Raw genomic sequence first — 17,536 nt, 5'->3', positions numbered from 1 at the left:
GTGAGGGTGAGGCCACACCAGACGCGGCGAGCATGGAGGTTGAAGGGAAGAGGTTCCCGCGGCAGTTTGAAATTTTAAAAAATCGCGGCGGTTCCCGGCGTCTTCTCCTAAAACAACCCCATTTTCTATATGATTACGGGCTGTGTTACCTGAATGGTTACTTCTCTATATTGATGATATTGATAACTAATGTTGTGAAGTTAGTTCCCTTATTAGGGACTTTCATTTGTAACCTAGAAGTTTAAAGCATAATATCATTGTTAAGTAACTGATATTAGCATCGAAACTTTTATGTATTAAGCAACTACATTTATTATCTATTCAGTAACAGTGTCGAGTTATTTATTCCATATCTGTAATGCATACTTAAATTAGCAGTCATTTTAACACCTCTCATTTGTGTACTTTCAGACTGCGTTCAAGTTTGTTCCCAATAAAGAGTCAAGCAAATCGACCGACTTCTTATATGGTCTAAACGCTTTCCCTGGGGATGAGTTCATTTCTGAATTGAAAGTGAATATTTCAAAAGGACCACAATACATAAATAAATATACCCTCCAACTTGACATGGTTATTATGCACTTAGCCACTCACAAATAAGCCTTGTTCAGCTGCATAGACGACTTGATAACTATACGAATTCTTAGTGCAGCAGCATCACTGATTCATGAAATATTCGTGGTACTTTGTACTTTCTTCATTAATGTTAACAAGCAAAACTGATTTTTTCTTGTGTTACATTCTTTTATGTAAAGTTTACCATAGAACTTTTTTCTAAATACCGGTAAATCGTTTATTTCAACATAATGCAGCCAAATATTAATTTAGTGTTATATAATTTGCAATTAATTCTGGTTCCTCTGTTTTTCTAATTATCTTTAAAGAAGTAACCATATATGCTGTTAGTTTTGCAATAATAAAAAGTTGAAATCCACATTTTCTTTTCACTTCCCTTATAGTAATAACATTAAGGGAAGTAAAAGGAAAATATGGATTTTAACTTTTCATTATCACAAAATTTACTGCCAAAAAGGTTACTACTTCCCGAATGATAGTTCAGGAGAGATGGGTTGTCTATGGTGCGTCATTTGTTTAGTGAGACTGAATTCTACTATTGCCAGGAAAGACTCAAAGACCTTTGGGTTATACGTAGTATATCGTCAACTTTAACACTTAAGTTTTCTATTAAAGGCAATTTCCTATCCAACCGTGACAATGACTTATTTGCACAGAAGTATATCTTTGACCGCTGAGAGTGTATTTAGTAGAGCAATAGATATACTCTACTTAGGTTTCCAAAAGGCCTTTGACAAATTTCCACACAAGAAACCATTGACAAAAGTTAGAGCTTTAAGGATTGTAGGAGAAACAGTAGACTGGATCGAAGACTGGCTAACTTATAGAAAACAGAGTCTTAATAAACGTGAAGAATCAGAATGGACAGATGTGTCAAGCGGAGTTCCTCAGGGTTCTGTCCTTGGCCTGCTTTTTTTTTTTATGTTAATGACATTGATGTAGGATTAACTAGCAGGGGAGCGAACTTTGCAGACGACACCAAACTAGGTGTAAATACAGCAAACCCAGATACAGTGGAAAGTTTAAGAAATTATATAAAGAAATAGGAGAGTGGTCAAAAAGATGCCAAATGCCTTTTAATGTGGATAAGTGTAAAGTGTTGTTACAAATAGGTACAAACAACCCTCATGCCAACTACATGCTGCTTAGGAATGGCATAAATAGTGTAGAACAAGATGAGGACCTTGGAGTCGTTATTACCAAGGACTTAAAATCCAAATAACAGTGCATAAAAGCTGAAAAGAAGGCACAGAATCTAGTGGGATACACAAAGAGGCAGTTCAGATACAGAAACAAGGAAACGGTGCTGCATCTCTACACATCAATAGTTAGACCTCATCTTGAATATGCAGTACAGTTTTGGTCACCAACACTAAGAAAAGATATAGTAAATAGATTAGAAGAGGTACGAGCAAGAGCCACAAAGTCAATTCCATCCATCAGGCAAGTAGGTTACCAAAGATGACTAGAGAGCCTGAACGTGTATGGCTTAGAAACACGACGATTGCGAGGACAACTAATAGAAACTTCAAATTATAAAAGACATAACAAAAGTAGACTTTATCGTATTCATGTTAAACGAAAACCAGACAAGAAATAATGGACAGAAACTAGAACTGAAGAGACACAGCACATCGCATTGTGGGAACTTCATTACATACAAGATATGTGACACATCGAATAAACTGCCACCAGAAGTTGTAAACAGCAACAGTATGGAAGAGTTTAAAAGAAAGCTAAACAAAATCACTAGGACACTGTGAATAAACAGGAAAACCTGCTTCTAGAGATAAGTGAGTAAACGACGTCTCCTCTTAAGATGGACTAAGAAGTCTTTGAGACATCCTAATCCTTATAACTCTCTCTCTCTCTCTCTCTCTCTCTCTCTCTCTCTCTCTCTCTGTCTGTAGGCTGATTTCCATTGGTTTATATAAATAGTTCGTTGACTGTCCGTATAAGGGGTTTCAGCTGAAAATATTAATATTATCACCCAGAAAATTAACCTTATTCACTTGGAACAAGACCGTAAAATGGGCGTTAATTGAACATGAAAGTCAATATCTACGGCGCGCAGATGTCCTATTAGCAAATTAGCCTCTTAGCATAATTTGTTCGTAATGGATTTTTCTTCTCATTATGTAAATCTTTTTCCTAGTAATGTATGCGATCGTCTTTGCTACGACGCCACGTGATCGGAATTTTTCCTTGGCTAAACAAATGGAGTATCGTTCTGCGCATGCGCCATGAGAGACGGTTACCCATAGTACTACTCCTTGCGGCAGGAAACCGAGTTACCTTTCCGCTGTTCTTCAGTGTAATAACTTTCCTATATTTATGCATATCACATAAAAAGACAAGTGCTCTCTCTCTCTAAACACACTTTAAATAATTATGTATATAATATTACATTTAAATGTATAATATGTATGTATGTATATATATATATATATATATATATATATATATGTATAAATATATATATTGTATATCTATATATATATACTATATAATAGAGCCATTTGGTGTGAAGGGGAAGGACAATTCTGAAGTTCCTTTTCAAAATACTCTTCTATTTAGCAGCTGACGTTTCAAGACGTTTAGTCCCATTTTCAAAGCATATAATAAAAATAAAACAGAAACCGACTTAGAGAAAAACAGACTCGGAATAAAATAAAAGAATGAAAAGTTTTTTAAATACAACATAAAATCATAAGTACAGTAAAAAGGAAGAGAGTTTACCACATGGTGCTGAGGGCACAGACCGAGTGACAGTCAGTTCGGGCCAGGTTCAGCTTCGACTTAATTAAACATCACATTCTCATTTCTCCCACTTCCATCCTTCTCTCTCAGCGCCTCAGCGGCGTGGTTGGTATGGTATTAGCGTCCCACCTCGGTGGTCGCGGGTTCGATTCTCGGCCATTCCACTGAGGAGTGAGAGATGTGTATTTCTGGTGATAGAAGTTCACTCTCGACGTGGTTCGGAAGTCACGTAAAGCCGTTGGTCCCGTTGCTTAATAACCACTGGTTCCATGCAACGTAAAAGCACCATACAAACAAAAAAACAAACAAACATCCTTCTCTCTGGTGCTTTCTTCATGGGCCTTGTTTCACTACTATACAACAACGCAGGAGGTCTGACCATGCTCTTGTCGTGCAATACATTTATGCAAATTAACTCAATGAGAAGTGATGATGAACAGCTGCATTTCTTTGCCATTCAATCATAATTTAGATTGTACGTTTCCCCATAGGGGGATAGTGCCATCAGTGGACCTAATGCGGTGCACTGTAGGCATTACTTAAGGTTCTTTGCAGCCTACCTTCGGCCCCTAGCTGCAACCACTTTCGTTCCTTTTACTGTACCTCCTTTCATATGTTCTTTCTTCTTACTTTCCACCCCCTCCTAACACTTGATTCATAGTGCAACTGCTTTGAGGTTTTCCTCCTGTTACGCCTTTCAAACCTTTTACTGTCAATTTCCATTTCAGCGCTGAATGACCTTATAGGTCCCAGTGCTTGGCCTTTGGCCTGAATTCTATACTCAAATCAACTCAGATTGTACGTTTGAAGATGCAGGGTTACGCTAATAAAACCTGTATATTGAAAAGCACCCGACCATCTCTAGTCCTATACTCTGTTTTTTTTCATCTTGTCCATCCGCCTGTGGTGTTTTTGTATGGTAACACTGCGTCCCGGGCTTTAGATAGTTACATTCAACCGATTATAATAATATCCTATTTCGAATATTAACGGTGTAATTCACATATAGTAAATTATTAAAACACTTTTCAGTTGCAAATGTACACCCAGATACCCTTTTATTTAACCTAACACTTACACACAGCGTAACTATTTACCAGGACGCAGTGTTGCCATACACAAACACCATAGGCAGATGGAACCAGATGGAAAAAAACATAGAGTCTAGTCACTGGAGCTCACATGCATTGTTGTGGAGACCTCTGGTTCTGTCTGTGTTGACCGTTTAGGTGTCCTCCATAGGCCTAATAACGGTTCTGATTAGATGCAGGCCCAACCTTTGATAATCCCTTTGACGCTTTCTCTTGGAGGAAAACTCGCATTGTTATGAAAATGCTTCCCACCCGTTTTCTTGCCCGTCATCATCTCTAATGAGTCTATCGAAAAGGCCAAGATGAGGAAACATGTTTTATAAGAGCTGCCATACTGACATGTAATTGGTAGAACCAGGCTGAGGAATATTTCGAAATTTAGGGCGATGATTGAATGCAACCTGGATGTGTGGTTTAATTTGAAAGAATAATCTTATTCATCCCATGCGTTGCAAATTATGATTTTTTTTGAGTGTTGAAGAGGATGGTTAATATATGGGTTTCAGTTATTTTGGATGTATACTGGAAAGCTAAACGTTACTTTTGTGAATTGTGAATGTGGATGGATGTCATAGAGTTATCACTTTTAAAATTGAATCTATTTATTTAACTGCTGTAATTATGGTTTAGTACTATGAATACCAGCCAGGGCTCCTGTTGTGCCGTGCTTGCTAATACTATAAAAAAGCTATTGAATGAATTATGTATCAGTTGCTGCCCTTTTTCAATAATCGTAGAATGTTTTTTGTGTTTGTATGGTGAATTTACGTTGCATGGAACCAGTGGTTATTCAGCAACGGGACCAACGGCTTTATGTGACTTCCGAACCACGTCGAGAGTGAACTGCTATCACCAGAAATACACATATCTAACCCCTCAGTGGAATGCCCGAGAATCGAACTCGCGGCCACCGAGGTGGTACGCCAAGACCATACCGATCACGCCACTGAGGCGCTTCGTAGAATGTTTGTGAGTGAACTATAGTAGATTCACATCAACCGCGCATTTGACGTCTAGGCCAGTCCCTTACGACACTCCTGATTGGCTGTTGATAAGCCAGTCACAGTGCTGGAAACTCTCAGTCTCTCTCGAGAGTTCACATAGGTAGGATTTATGTTTCATCTCTCCTGAGGATCTTTTGAAAGACGTATCGCTCTGGAAAGGTTTAACATAAATTCTACCCATGTGAACTCAAGGAGAGAGACTGATGAGAGTTTCCAGCGCTGTGAGTGGCTTATCAACAGCCAATCAGGAGCGTTGTTAGGGACGGGTCTAGACGTCAGATGCACGGTAGTAATCAAATATATAAAAAAGGAAGAACTTAGCCATTTCATCGGCCAGGTTGCTGTAGTACAATTACGTTTTAATATATATAATATATATATATATATATATATATATATATATATAATATATATATATACATTGAGTGTGACTGCTAGGCGAAAGATTGCATGGTATATCGTAAATGCATTTTTCGTCCCAAATAAATCGGTTAGGCATCGAAATGAATAATCTTCAAGATTTTGGCAGGCGTAATTTAATCAAATGAAATAAACAGAGATATATATCTCTGTATCTGCTTCTTCTTCTTCTTCTTCTTCTTCTTCTTCTTCTTCTTCTTCTTCTGTTTTTTCCCCTCCTACATTAGGGAGTTGGTTGCACCGTATGTGTGTGTATTATGTGAGCACTCAATGCTGCGCTTCTCATGCGCACACACGTTAACCGCGCACATGCGCATTAGCGTAACCACAGTCATTGGCCCTTTGTCGCTTCTAGAATTAAGAACAAGATGACCGTCTTCTTCACTGACCTCAAAGTCAGTGATTTGCTCGTCATAAAAACGCTTAATACCAACGCTTCAATCTGCAGGTCCCTGGTTTATCTGTTGGAGTCACGCTGACATGAACAAGGCCTACAAACACACACACATTGAGAGAGAGAGAGAGAGAGATGGAATAATTTAGGCGTTCCATTCAAACGGGTAGTACTGCTACAAGGTGTCTATTCACCTGTTCAGATGAGTCATGGTCTCCTGGAGAGAACCTTTGTGAGGAGGAGAAGAGGAAGAACGGAACTTTTCGGAATTAATTCTAAAAGTTCCTTTTAGTTCCTAATAGTTTTTTTTTTATAACGAAATTCATATCAGTTGTAAGTCTTTATGAAATCCTATATAAGAATAACTAGGAATGTGCATATTGCTAATATATTGTTCTGCTTTGTAATACACTGGTAACGAAAAAGAGCAACTTTATGAACATTTCAACAAGAAAAATAGGACTTCATTATTTTTAAAATTTTTAAATTTATTTATTTATTTATTTTTCTTTCTACCAAAGTCCTCCGATTCGACTGGGTGGTATTTATAGTGTGGGGTTCCGGGTAGCATCCTGCCTCCTTAGGAGTCCATCACTTTTCTTACTATTATTATTATTATTATTATTATTATTATATTATTATTATTATTATTATTATTATATTATATTCAGGAGGAAGTAATTGGAGATAATGGGAAATACAGAGAGAAGAGATCAGTTATGAAAAATAAATAAATATATAAATAAAAGATACATGAGTAAATTATTAAAATACAAACTAAAATGAAAGCATAAGCGTGTAACAATTACTTCTTTCTAATGGACTCCATATTCTTCGGAAGCTTGAATTTCAAGTCAGTGGTTCCAGTGAGCTTGTTTTATATGAATAGGGTTCATCTTCCGAATAATGATAATAATTATAGGTACTTGCGTCCGAATGATTTTGACAAGCTGACCATTATTAAGAATAAGATAATGTATGATGTTACACCACTACCATTATTTACTAAAGGTTTTTGTCAGTGATGTGAAGTTTGGATATTCATTATACGGAAAGTAAACATTGCGAAAGTCTTGAATCTGCTAGTCTGCGAACCTCGGCCTTCCTTTGTTTTATCAATTATAACTTTAGTTCAACGGAAGGACCGTAAAAAACAGCTGTGAAGTGATATGGAATAAAAGTTCTTTTTGAATTCTTCTGGTTATTTTTATGGGGAAAGTTGTATTTTTCAAAATAAAAAAAAAATAAAAAATTTGGAACTTTCTTTTTTCGACCATGTGCACGACGGTCTTCCATAGCTAACTCCCATTTTTAATCATTTTTGTATTCTGAAAAAATATGCAGGTTTATTCTTATTCGTAATTATTTCTGGTCAAAGTATGATGAAATATTGTAGTGAAGAGCAACTACTATACTGGATTAAATTTGATGATACAAAATATATTTTGTATGAGAGAGAGAGAGAGAGAGATTTAACAAGGGACTTATTTCGTCTGTGGCTTATACAGATATTTAACTCACTGCAATGTTAATATTGAATGTTAGATTAAAGAGTCATTCTTACAATGCAATATTTGTATCGGCTTTCTTCGTTATCATTGAAAGTTACCGCTTTCCTCAGTTTCAAAGAATCTGTAATCCATAGATAGCATTTTGAACCATATCAACTCTTCCCACCTGGAAAGGCAAGTGAGGTCACAAGCCTTCATGTCTTGGTACTTAGGATCCACTCGATCAGCCAAACAATAATTATATCACATGATTGAAATCTTGTATCTGCCTTAGAACAGACTCAAGAATTTGCCAAAACACTCTTGAGCGAGATAGCGGTTAATTTCTTCCGTGTTGCAAAGTCGTGACTGAATTCACGGATCAGTAAGATAAGAAGTGGATGTTTATCGGTTTTCCTGGCAATTTTATAAACTTCTGTCGATATATAATAAATATATATATATATATATATATATATATATATATATATATAATATATGGATATATTAAGTAGGATTACCAAGCGCTTTCGTGTTATTTCAACACATTTGCACCTCGAAAAAGTGTTGAAAAAACACGAAAGCGCTTGGTAGTATTTCTCGAGGGTAATATCAAGCATTTTACGAACTATACAACGAAAAAGCTAACCACCCTCACTTCTTACTTTTACGCATTACGACGAAAAGTCTGAGTTTCCCGATATTTCCCCTTGGAATAAAGGGAACACTCAAGTGTCATTATATGGCGACAAATAACCGTAGCTGCACAAGGTGTCTGCGTCGTGTGGTTGGTAACACTTTCCAATAGGTAATTTTCTGCGTAGTTATTTTTGTTTTTGAGATGACGGGTGTAGTACTAGGCCCATGAGACTATAGCCATGTACTTTACGATAAGATGCTTATTAAGTAATTTGTAGTATTTGTTATAAAGTGTAATAGTACGGTTTAAGGTGTGGTAATGAGGGAACCGTTTCTAGATCTACGGTGGTTGCGGAATGTCCCATTTATCATGAAGTACTAGACGCAGTAGACTGCATTGAAATAAATAAAAATGATGAAGTATATACAATGAGATTAAGTAATCACAATAACGACACCATCCAAAGGATGAGAATTTTACCACTAAATAGTAAAGGAATGAACAAGATCACAGATTACACGAATTAATACAGAAATGAATTTCCAGTGAAATATGTGAACAATCTCGCCGACATCTGCTCCTTGCCGTGACCGCGTGTGTGTGTGTGTATGTTTTTTGTCAAGGTAATTACCGTCCATTATTTTGCTACGTGGAAGTAGTTCCTGCTTTATTTTTTATTTTAATGAATGAAGTTTTTTGTAAGAAGACTCAATATCTCCTTTTTTTTTTTTTTTATTTTTTTTTATCTGTAGTTCCATTTTTCTCGCGATGCTGCGTAGTATAGTACAAGGATTGCGTGACATTTAGTATGGGAATAAGCATATACGAACGAACGCACATACATAAATTGATAAATGAGTCAGTGAATGTATACACACACACACACACACAATACATATATATATATATATATATATATATATATATATATATATATATATATATATATATATATATATTAGACGATAGGGAGAATACAAGTCTCTTTCCCTTTCCCGAGAGAGAGAGAGGAGAGAGAGAGACTTTTTTCTAAGTGATATTCATTTATTTATCTAATTGTATATATTATATATATAGTATATATATATATATATATATATATATATACCTATAAAAATCCATGTATTGCCGCAGGGTGCTAACGGCAAGATTATTACCATTAAGGAATGTGGGACATCCCTTACAGGTAAGTACGAAGTTCGAGACGACTCCTACAGGAAGCTTTCCTAGCGACCTGCTCTCTCTCTCTCTCTCTCTCTCTCTCTCTCTCTCTCTCTCTCTCCACGACCAGATGAATGACTCGAGTCTTCCTCACTACTCAGTGTTCCATGTGAGTCGCGTCTGGAAGGAGCTGGTCGCTGGAAAGTGAATCGCTGGAAAGTAATGAATTTGAATATATAAAGTTGCTGGAAAAATAAAGTCGCTGGAAAATAAATAAAGTCGATGGGGAAGTACATTCGCTGGAAAGTAAAGTAGCTTATAAAGTGGCTGGAAAATAAAGTCACTAGTGAGACTTTAAAAGTAACGCTGCTGGAAAGTAAAGTTGCTTGAAAATAAAGTCGCTGGAAAGCAAAGTGTCTGGAAAGTATAATCGTTGGAAAAGTGAGGTTGCTAGAATGTAAAGTCGCTAAAAAGTAAAGTTTATGACAAAGTAAAGGCACTAGAAAGTAAAGTCGCTGGAAAGCGAAGCCACTGGAAAAGTAAAGTCGCTAGAAAGTCAAGTTCCTGGAAAGTAAAGCCACTGCGAAAAGTAAAGTTGCTGAAAAGAAATTTGCTGGAAAGTCACGTTCCTGGAAAAGTAAAGTCGCTGGAAATTAAAGCCACTGGAAAAGTAAAGTCGCTGGAAATTAAAGCCAATGGAAACGTAAAGTCGCTGGAAATTAAAGCCACTGGAAAAGTAAAGTTGCTGGAAAAGAAATTTGCTGGAAAGCCAATTTCCTGGAAAAGTAAAAGTCGCTGGAATGTAAAGTAGATGTCTTTTGGTTATGTGTGTCTTTGTTTTTTCGTAAATACGGATAAAAAAAAATTCGTTTCATTTATGTTTTTTTATTTCTAAAGATTTCGCCTTTTGGTCATGAGAGGCCAATTCGTTTATTAAAATAGCCTAAACAAACTTACAAAATACATTAAAAATGTGATTATTGAAACAAAGTGAAATTCGATTAAGTCATACGAAAGCATTTAATATAAAATTAATAAATTTTCTTTTTTTCTGACACGTCAGCTGATTAAAAAAATATTATATTTTATGACAGAAATCTAAAAATGATATCTGGAATGAAACTCTTTACGAAGATTGGGAATATTAGAAAAATTAAAATATTAGAAAAAGTGACTTATTAGAAATATTAAAATAAAAGAAATATTCACATATTAGAAGTATTAAAATATGAAAAGTTACATTAATGAAATATCAAAGTATTGAAATGTTAGGAATATTAACATATTGGAAATATTAAAACGTTAAGATATTAGAATATCAAAGTATCAAAAACGTTATCATGAAAAGAAAATTAAATTGTTAAGTGATACGAAAGCATTTAATATAAAGATAGTAATTCCCATTTTTTTTTTTTTACAAAAACTGAACTGAAGATCACTCTATTTCTCTAGAAAAAAAAAAAAAGCCACAATACTAAACTGAGATAAAAAAACAAAAAAACAAAAACAAAAAAACACCTTACGAGACGTTTTTATCTAAGCCGAAGACAATTCCATCATCCATCGGACGTGTTATGATAATAAATGAGACAATAAACAGACCTTGTAAAGAGATCGCTACCCATGACAGGGAATTATTAGATATTGGTGAAGAAGTTTCCAGAATGTAGGAAATAAATCCAGATGAAAATTGTTAATTCAATATCCTGAAATAAAATTGGATAGCGGTGAAGTTTGGAACGTAAAGAAATAAAGAAAAAAAATTTCATTTCGGTATTCAGAAAAAAAAATAGACATTGGTTAAGTTCACAAAAAGAAAAAAATCAAGAAATAAATTGATTTAGTTATTATATAAAAAATAGATATTGGTGAAGTTTGCACAATAAAAAAAAAGTCAAGATTTTTATTTCGATATTCTAGAAATATCGGATAACGGTAAAGTTTGCAAAAGAAAGAAATAAAGTAAGATTTACTTTGATAATTTCTTGAATAGTAAGAGAAGAGGAGTTAGTAGTTGGAGTGTGTATATAATAACGAAAGGCACAATAAACTCCATAAATAAGGCACACACAAACCAGAGAGAGAAATGCAGTTATCGCTATAAGAAAGCGAAGTTCGTTCCTGGAGTGATGGATTTGAAGAAATATTTCAGAACAAAATTGGTCTTCGCATTGATCGTCTGTTTGTCTGTTTATGCCGCTTGGTAAGTTTATAAACAGGCCTCCCCCCCCCCCCCCCCCCAATTATATTTCGGAATATATTACCTGGCGTTGCTTACGTAACCCTCATTACCGAGTGTGCGGTTGTTTTGAAGTGTTGTGGGTTTACGTGAGTGACCTCTCTCTCTCTCTCTCTCATAGAAATTGAAAAGAAAGCCAAAAAAAGATAACCTGCATTTTTTGCTACCATACATATGCCAACCTTTTTTTGTAGATACGAATTTTCTACTCGTCATCGAAATTTCAAGTCGTTGGAGTATATGAGAATCCATTTCTCATTTTGTCACTTTATCAGCTAGGTAGCTCTCTCTCTCTCTCTCTCTCTCTCTCTCTCTCTCTCTCTCGCTCTCTCTCTCTATTATCTTTCAGTGCTGGTCGAAGCTTTCTCCTTAAATTATGTTCTGAAGTTGGGTGTAATTAGCCGTGTCTTTCATAGTCTTGTGTCTATATTATTATTATTATTATTATTATTATTATTATTATTATTATTATTATTATTATTATTATTATTATTAATAGGGTTTCCAGGGATGTTCAGACGTTTTGGAAAAAAAATGCAGTCAAACAGTCTCCCAGAAGGTAATTTGTTACCGTTTAATAAGCAGTAATGCCGGTAAATTACCGTAATTAATCGTAATTTTTCGCCAGCAAAACAGTTGCCTGATTATATATTCTGCACAAAGAATTAAGGTGGGATTCCGTATGACCTATAAAGATAGCAATTACGGCGCTGATTGTCGTATAGGCTGCAAATCCCGTTATATTTCTAGTTTCTCAATTGTTTTGATCTGAGGGGGTTTGATATAAGAATAAATGTTGTGTTGTTAAATATATATCACACAATTGTTCTTTCTGTGCATTAATACACTTAGTAACAGGACCTCAATAAAACTGGATGGTATCTAGCGGAGATAATGATCCAGGAAATGTCAAACAATCTTTCTAGGACCTATAATTACCAGTCTCCTCATTGTCAGGCATACTTACAATGACCGACACCCAAAAAAAAAAAAAAAAAAAAAAGAATGCCGCAGGGAGAGCAAGGCTAAGGTCACGAGGACTGTTAGTCATAGAAAGCTTGTAACTTGTCATGAATGAATAATCTGTCAGAGAGAGAGAGAGAGAGAGAGAGAGAAACCTGTCGCTGTGAGAGCGGTTCACACAGCCATAATAGTACTATAGTCCTATTTCGGACGTGCAAATGTCCGACGCAGCAGACCACCATCACCACAGAGAGAAATTCCGTTTCCGCAGAGACGCCGTCCGCAGACGACGCCTTCGAGGACGGATGGACGGAGTGGGGCAACAGGCAGGAGCTGCGGAAACGGATCCTGACGACGACCTGCAACCACCTTCGCGTTTCCCAGAGAGACCTCCTGGAGAGGCTCCTGCTCTCTCCTGCTCTGCATTTCCGCCATCTCCTGCTGGACGATCGCAGTGGAGTCATCTACTGCTACATACCTGAGGTCAGAGAGAGAGAGAGAGAGAGAGAGAGAGAGAGAGAGAGATATTCAGTGTTGTGCATGCGTATTATATGCTACTTTCACCGTAACAGCGGTTCTCAGTCTATGCATATATATATATATATATATATATATATATATATATATATATATATATATATAATATATGTATAAATATATATATATATATATATATATATATATCTATATATATATATAATATATATATATATATATATATGTGTGTGTGTTACAGTCAATATCTACATCCAGACAATTTGAAAAGTAACTGATTTTTTCAGGCAGTTTGTGAATTACCTGGTTCACTCAGTCAGTTTATAAATCAGCTAAAAATCGCAGACAATTTACAAAGTGACTAAAATTTTGATAGATTTTCTTGGCATATTGACTGAAATGATCCTGCTACGGGTCACAAATCCCCAACCCCGCCCGGCCGAGGAACGAACCCAGGTCCTTTTGTGTGTGTGTGTGTGTTTAACTAGCTGTTACCCTCTCAGTGTGAGCTCATAGCTCATTATTTCCTTAAGATATTGACTCATATGAAGTAATGAACTGACAGAAAAACAAACCGTGTTCTTGAGTAAAATTCTTTTTTCTAAAACCTATGTAACGATATATCAAAATTAAAAATAAGGTATAAAATGTGACATTGTAAATATTATATCAGTTTTTATTCTTCCAATTCAAGCCAGAGTGGCACCGACTATTGCACTTTTAACCTTCTTTGTAGCATTTACAGCGATTTGTTTGACACTGTGTGTATGTGTGTATGTGTGTGTGTGTGTGTGTGTGTGTGTGTGTGAGTGAGTGAGAGTATCACTACCTGGCTGAGCGAAGTCCTCTGGCGAGTCATTTGGAGGAGTAGAGCATTCAGGTGAATCGTCTGACAGGGCATCCCTTGAACCATGCATGGTGTGTGACTGGTGACAGCTTGGGCATTGGGCAACAGTGTGGCCCTTTGCTTTAAATTTTGTAAGACAAACATCAGTCTCATGCCGCTGGCTGCAGATCCCGCAGACTTGGTGGGCCGTGCACTCCCTTCTGTGATGTCTAAACCACTGGCACTTGAAACACCTGAGAGGTTCGGGAATAAAGGCTTCGGTCTTGTAGCTTCCAATTATCCCAAGGTTGATGAAGTCTGGGATTTCGCCCTTGAATGTGGCTTCGACTTTCAAAGTTTCTTCTTCTGTGTCGTCTCTGTTCTTCACTGTACAACGTGAAGCGGTCATTATGCCTGGCACCTACAAAATCCGGTCCATAGTCACATATTTGGGGACTTTACAGATCATTGCCTTTGATATCCTCGCAGCTGGGTCCAACAAGAGACATAAGGGATCCGTTTTCAAGAGTTATGCCGACTGTACCTATCTCGGGGTGATAATAAATTCCCCCTTCAGGTTCGGTCGGGCTTGAAGTTTTGCATTTGGGTACTTTTTTCAAGGGCTAAAACAGCTGCATAAGATGTCTGGTCTTGCTGGGATACTGCTCTGAATTTGGGACGTGCCTGAGACGTCGTGGTAGGTGCTTCAGAAGTCGAGGGGTTAGAAAGGTTGATGATACTTGTAAGGGCTTTTTTTCGTTTCTTTTGGACTTTCTGAAAGCCTTGGTCATCAAGGGAGGGCGGGTCCACCTGCTGGGGGCCAGGAGACGTCGGCCGCTTCTGTGCCATCGTCGTAAGATGATCCTCGACAGCCTTTGTAGACTGCCGACAAAGTGAGACGCTAAAATTCTAATATAATAATGAGAATTATGGCGCAAGGATGGCGTAACGTGTCGCGTCGCGGGTTCGTTCATGATCAGACTTTTTGAATCACACGCACACACACACACACACACACACAGAACCTGGGTTCGTTCCTCGGCCGGGAGGGGTTGGAGATTTGTGACCCGTAGCAGGATCATTTCAGTCAATATGCCAAGAAAATCTATCAAAATTTTAGTCACTTTGTAAATTGTCTGCGATTTTTAGCTGATTTATAAACTGACTGAGTGAACCAGGTAATTCACAAACTGCCTGAAAAAATCAGTCACTTTACAAATTGTCTGGATTTAGATATTGACTGTAACATATACATATATATATATAATATATATATATATATATATAGTATATATATATATTATATATATATATATATAATATAATTATTTTCACTCACACACACACGTAACTTTTTAATATCCACAAATATCAAACCACAAGCATCGCTCAATATCGAATTCTCTATACCTTGGGGAATATCCATACGAATCGTTTAAAAGAGTTCTCGCTAATAATATTAATTGATAAACATTTGTTTTGCAAACTGGCTCTAGTACCAGTAGTCCTACTAATTTCTTTATGTGGCTATTTTTTCTTTTTGTTTTACTGTTGATTTTATTAAAATCATTCAAGACGGGAATTTCTTATCATTCTTTCCTCTCGCAGATAGCTCTAGACTCCTGGGGGAGTCTGTGGGAGTCCCTGACGGGAGACTCGTCTCGAACGAGTCTGAGCAGCGTCTACGAGTCCCAGGACGAAGCCAAGGCTGTAAGTTAAATTCCGGTTTATGATGCTGATATTAAGAACAGAGGTTTGCGTGTTATCTTGGTAGATGATGATTATTATAAATAATACAATGATATACTATTAAAATCTAACGTTGCTCATCTCCAGTGCTTAATTCTTCATTAGGCTGAGGTGATTTGACTCTACTTAAAACTATTTGTATAGACTAGGTTCCACTATTCCTGACAGCTAGCCGAATTTGGTATGTCCACACAATCCAGCAGTTGTAAATAGTCTTGCTTTGAATAATGTTTTCAAAATAAAGGAAGAAAGCCGATACTATGGATTATGGAATTATTTTTTATATCTTTCTTAGATAGTGACCCAAATATCTAATATATATATATGTATATGTATATATATATATATATATATATATATATATATATATATATATATATATATCTATATATGCAGTGTTTGCGTGCATGCGTAAATGGACACGTATAATAATCGCTTCATCTGCAAATCCTATAAATCCTATGCTAAATACAACTCTTGTACTACACCATGGTAATTATTATAATCATAATAATTCATTCTTCTTCCCAGAGAGCATCGCTACGGCTGAAGCTGATGACTTACACGAAGGTAGTCGTTGTCCAGCATCCGTTCCTTCGTCTGCTGTCTACTTACAGAGCCAGAATATATAATCAGAGCGACGACAGCCACCACCAAAAGGCCATTCGTGCGGCTATCCACGACCACCTCCACCACCACCGGATTCCGAGCGCAAACTCAAGCGTGTCTTGGCCCGATTTCGTCAGTTTCCTGACGAAGGGGAACAACAACAAGATGGCCGATGATCTCTGGAAGCCCTACGAAGCGATATGTCATCCTTGCGCGGTCGAGTACGACGTGATCGCCAAGGCCGAGACCCTCCACGAGGATTCGGAGAGATTCCTTAGACGCATAGGAGCCCCCAAGGACGTCCGCTTGCCCTCCGGTGCGTCTGGGTCGTCGATTGGCGCTAACAGAGATCTATGGGACGAATACCAGGAGATGCTCTCCGAAGAGCAGCTCGATGCTTTGCGTAAAGCCTACGAAAGGGACCTGAAGCTTTTTGCGTACAAGTAGCAGTGACTATGGTACTAGGGTTCCATTCAAACCCTACGCAAAGTGGTTGAAAAAGTTTGCCTTCTGTCACGAATGGCCTCAATTGGTAAGAACTGCGTCTTTTTCTAAATCTAGAAAGTGGGTATCATGTTCCTTTGTAAAAACAAGCTCCCATTCTTATGTGATATGTGTAAAATGACATTTGTTTCATTTTCATCTTCAATGTGCTGTTTCATGCGTACTCAAGAGTGCCATATTTGAAAATATGGGTGAATAAATGATTAATGTAATCATTGAATTCACGAAACTTTTAAGGTGGAACTATTTATGTAAAATATTGTTGAAAAAGTCAGACAAATTCTTAACGCTCAGACTTCTTGGAAAAGTCGTCCAGTTCAGAGCAATGTAAGTTATTAGATGATATTATACTTTGTAGTAATATTCAGCACTTTTTACCTAATTATCCCCCCTCATGAGTCCTCCTTTGAAAAGTAGGTCTATTATTATTATTATTATTAATTAGATGATGAACCTTATTCATGTGGAACAAGCCCACCATAGGGGCTTTGACGTGAAATTCAAGCTTCCAAAGAGTATGATGTTCATTTGGGAAAAGTCAATGAAATTAATGAAGGAAAAACAAAAACATGAGTTCAACTATCAGAAAAGAAATAATAAATGAGCACATTAATG

At 36.7% G+C, this 17,536-nt stretch overlaps 1 protein-coding gene across 1 annotated transcript; it reads left to right on the top strand.

Annotated features, from left to right (window-relative positions):
- Positions 1–12,829: 12,829 nt before the first annotated feature.
- LOC135220014 (carbohydrate sulfotransferase 12-like) lies at positions 12,830–17,288 on the top strand. The gene is made up of 3 exons (XM_064257309.1): positions 12,830–13,221; positions 15,668–15,769; positions 16,340–17,288. Exons 1-3 carry the CDS (start codon positions 12,850–12,852, stop codon positions 16,862–16,864), a joined length of 999 nt encoding a protein of 332 aa, XP_064113379.1. The 5' UTR covers positions 12,830–12,849; the 3' UTR covers positions 16,865–17,288.
- The last annotated feature ends 248 nt before the right edge of the window (positions 17,289–17,536 follow it).

The sequence above is a fragment of the Macrobrachium nipponense genome, chromosome 1 (assembly GCF_015104395.2).
Source record: "Macrobrachium nipponense isolate FS-2020 chromosome 1, ASM1510439v2, whole genome shotgun sequence".
In the NCBI taxonomy this organism is placed as follows: domain Eukaryota; kingdom Metazoa; phylum Arthropoda; class Malacostraca; order Decapoda; family Palaemonidae; genus Macrobrachium; species Macrobrachium nipponense.
Note: the sequence above shows the minus strand (reverse complement) of the source record. Positions and strands in the feature narration are given on the sequence as shown.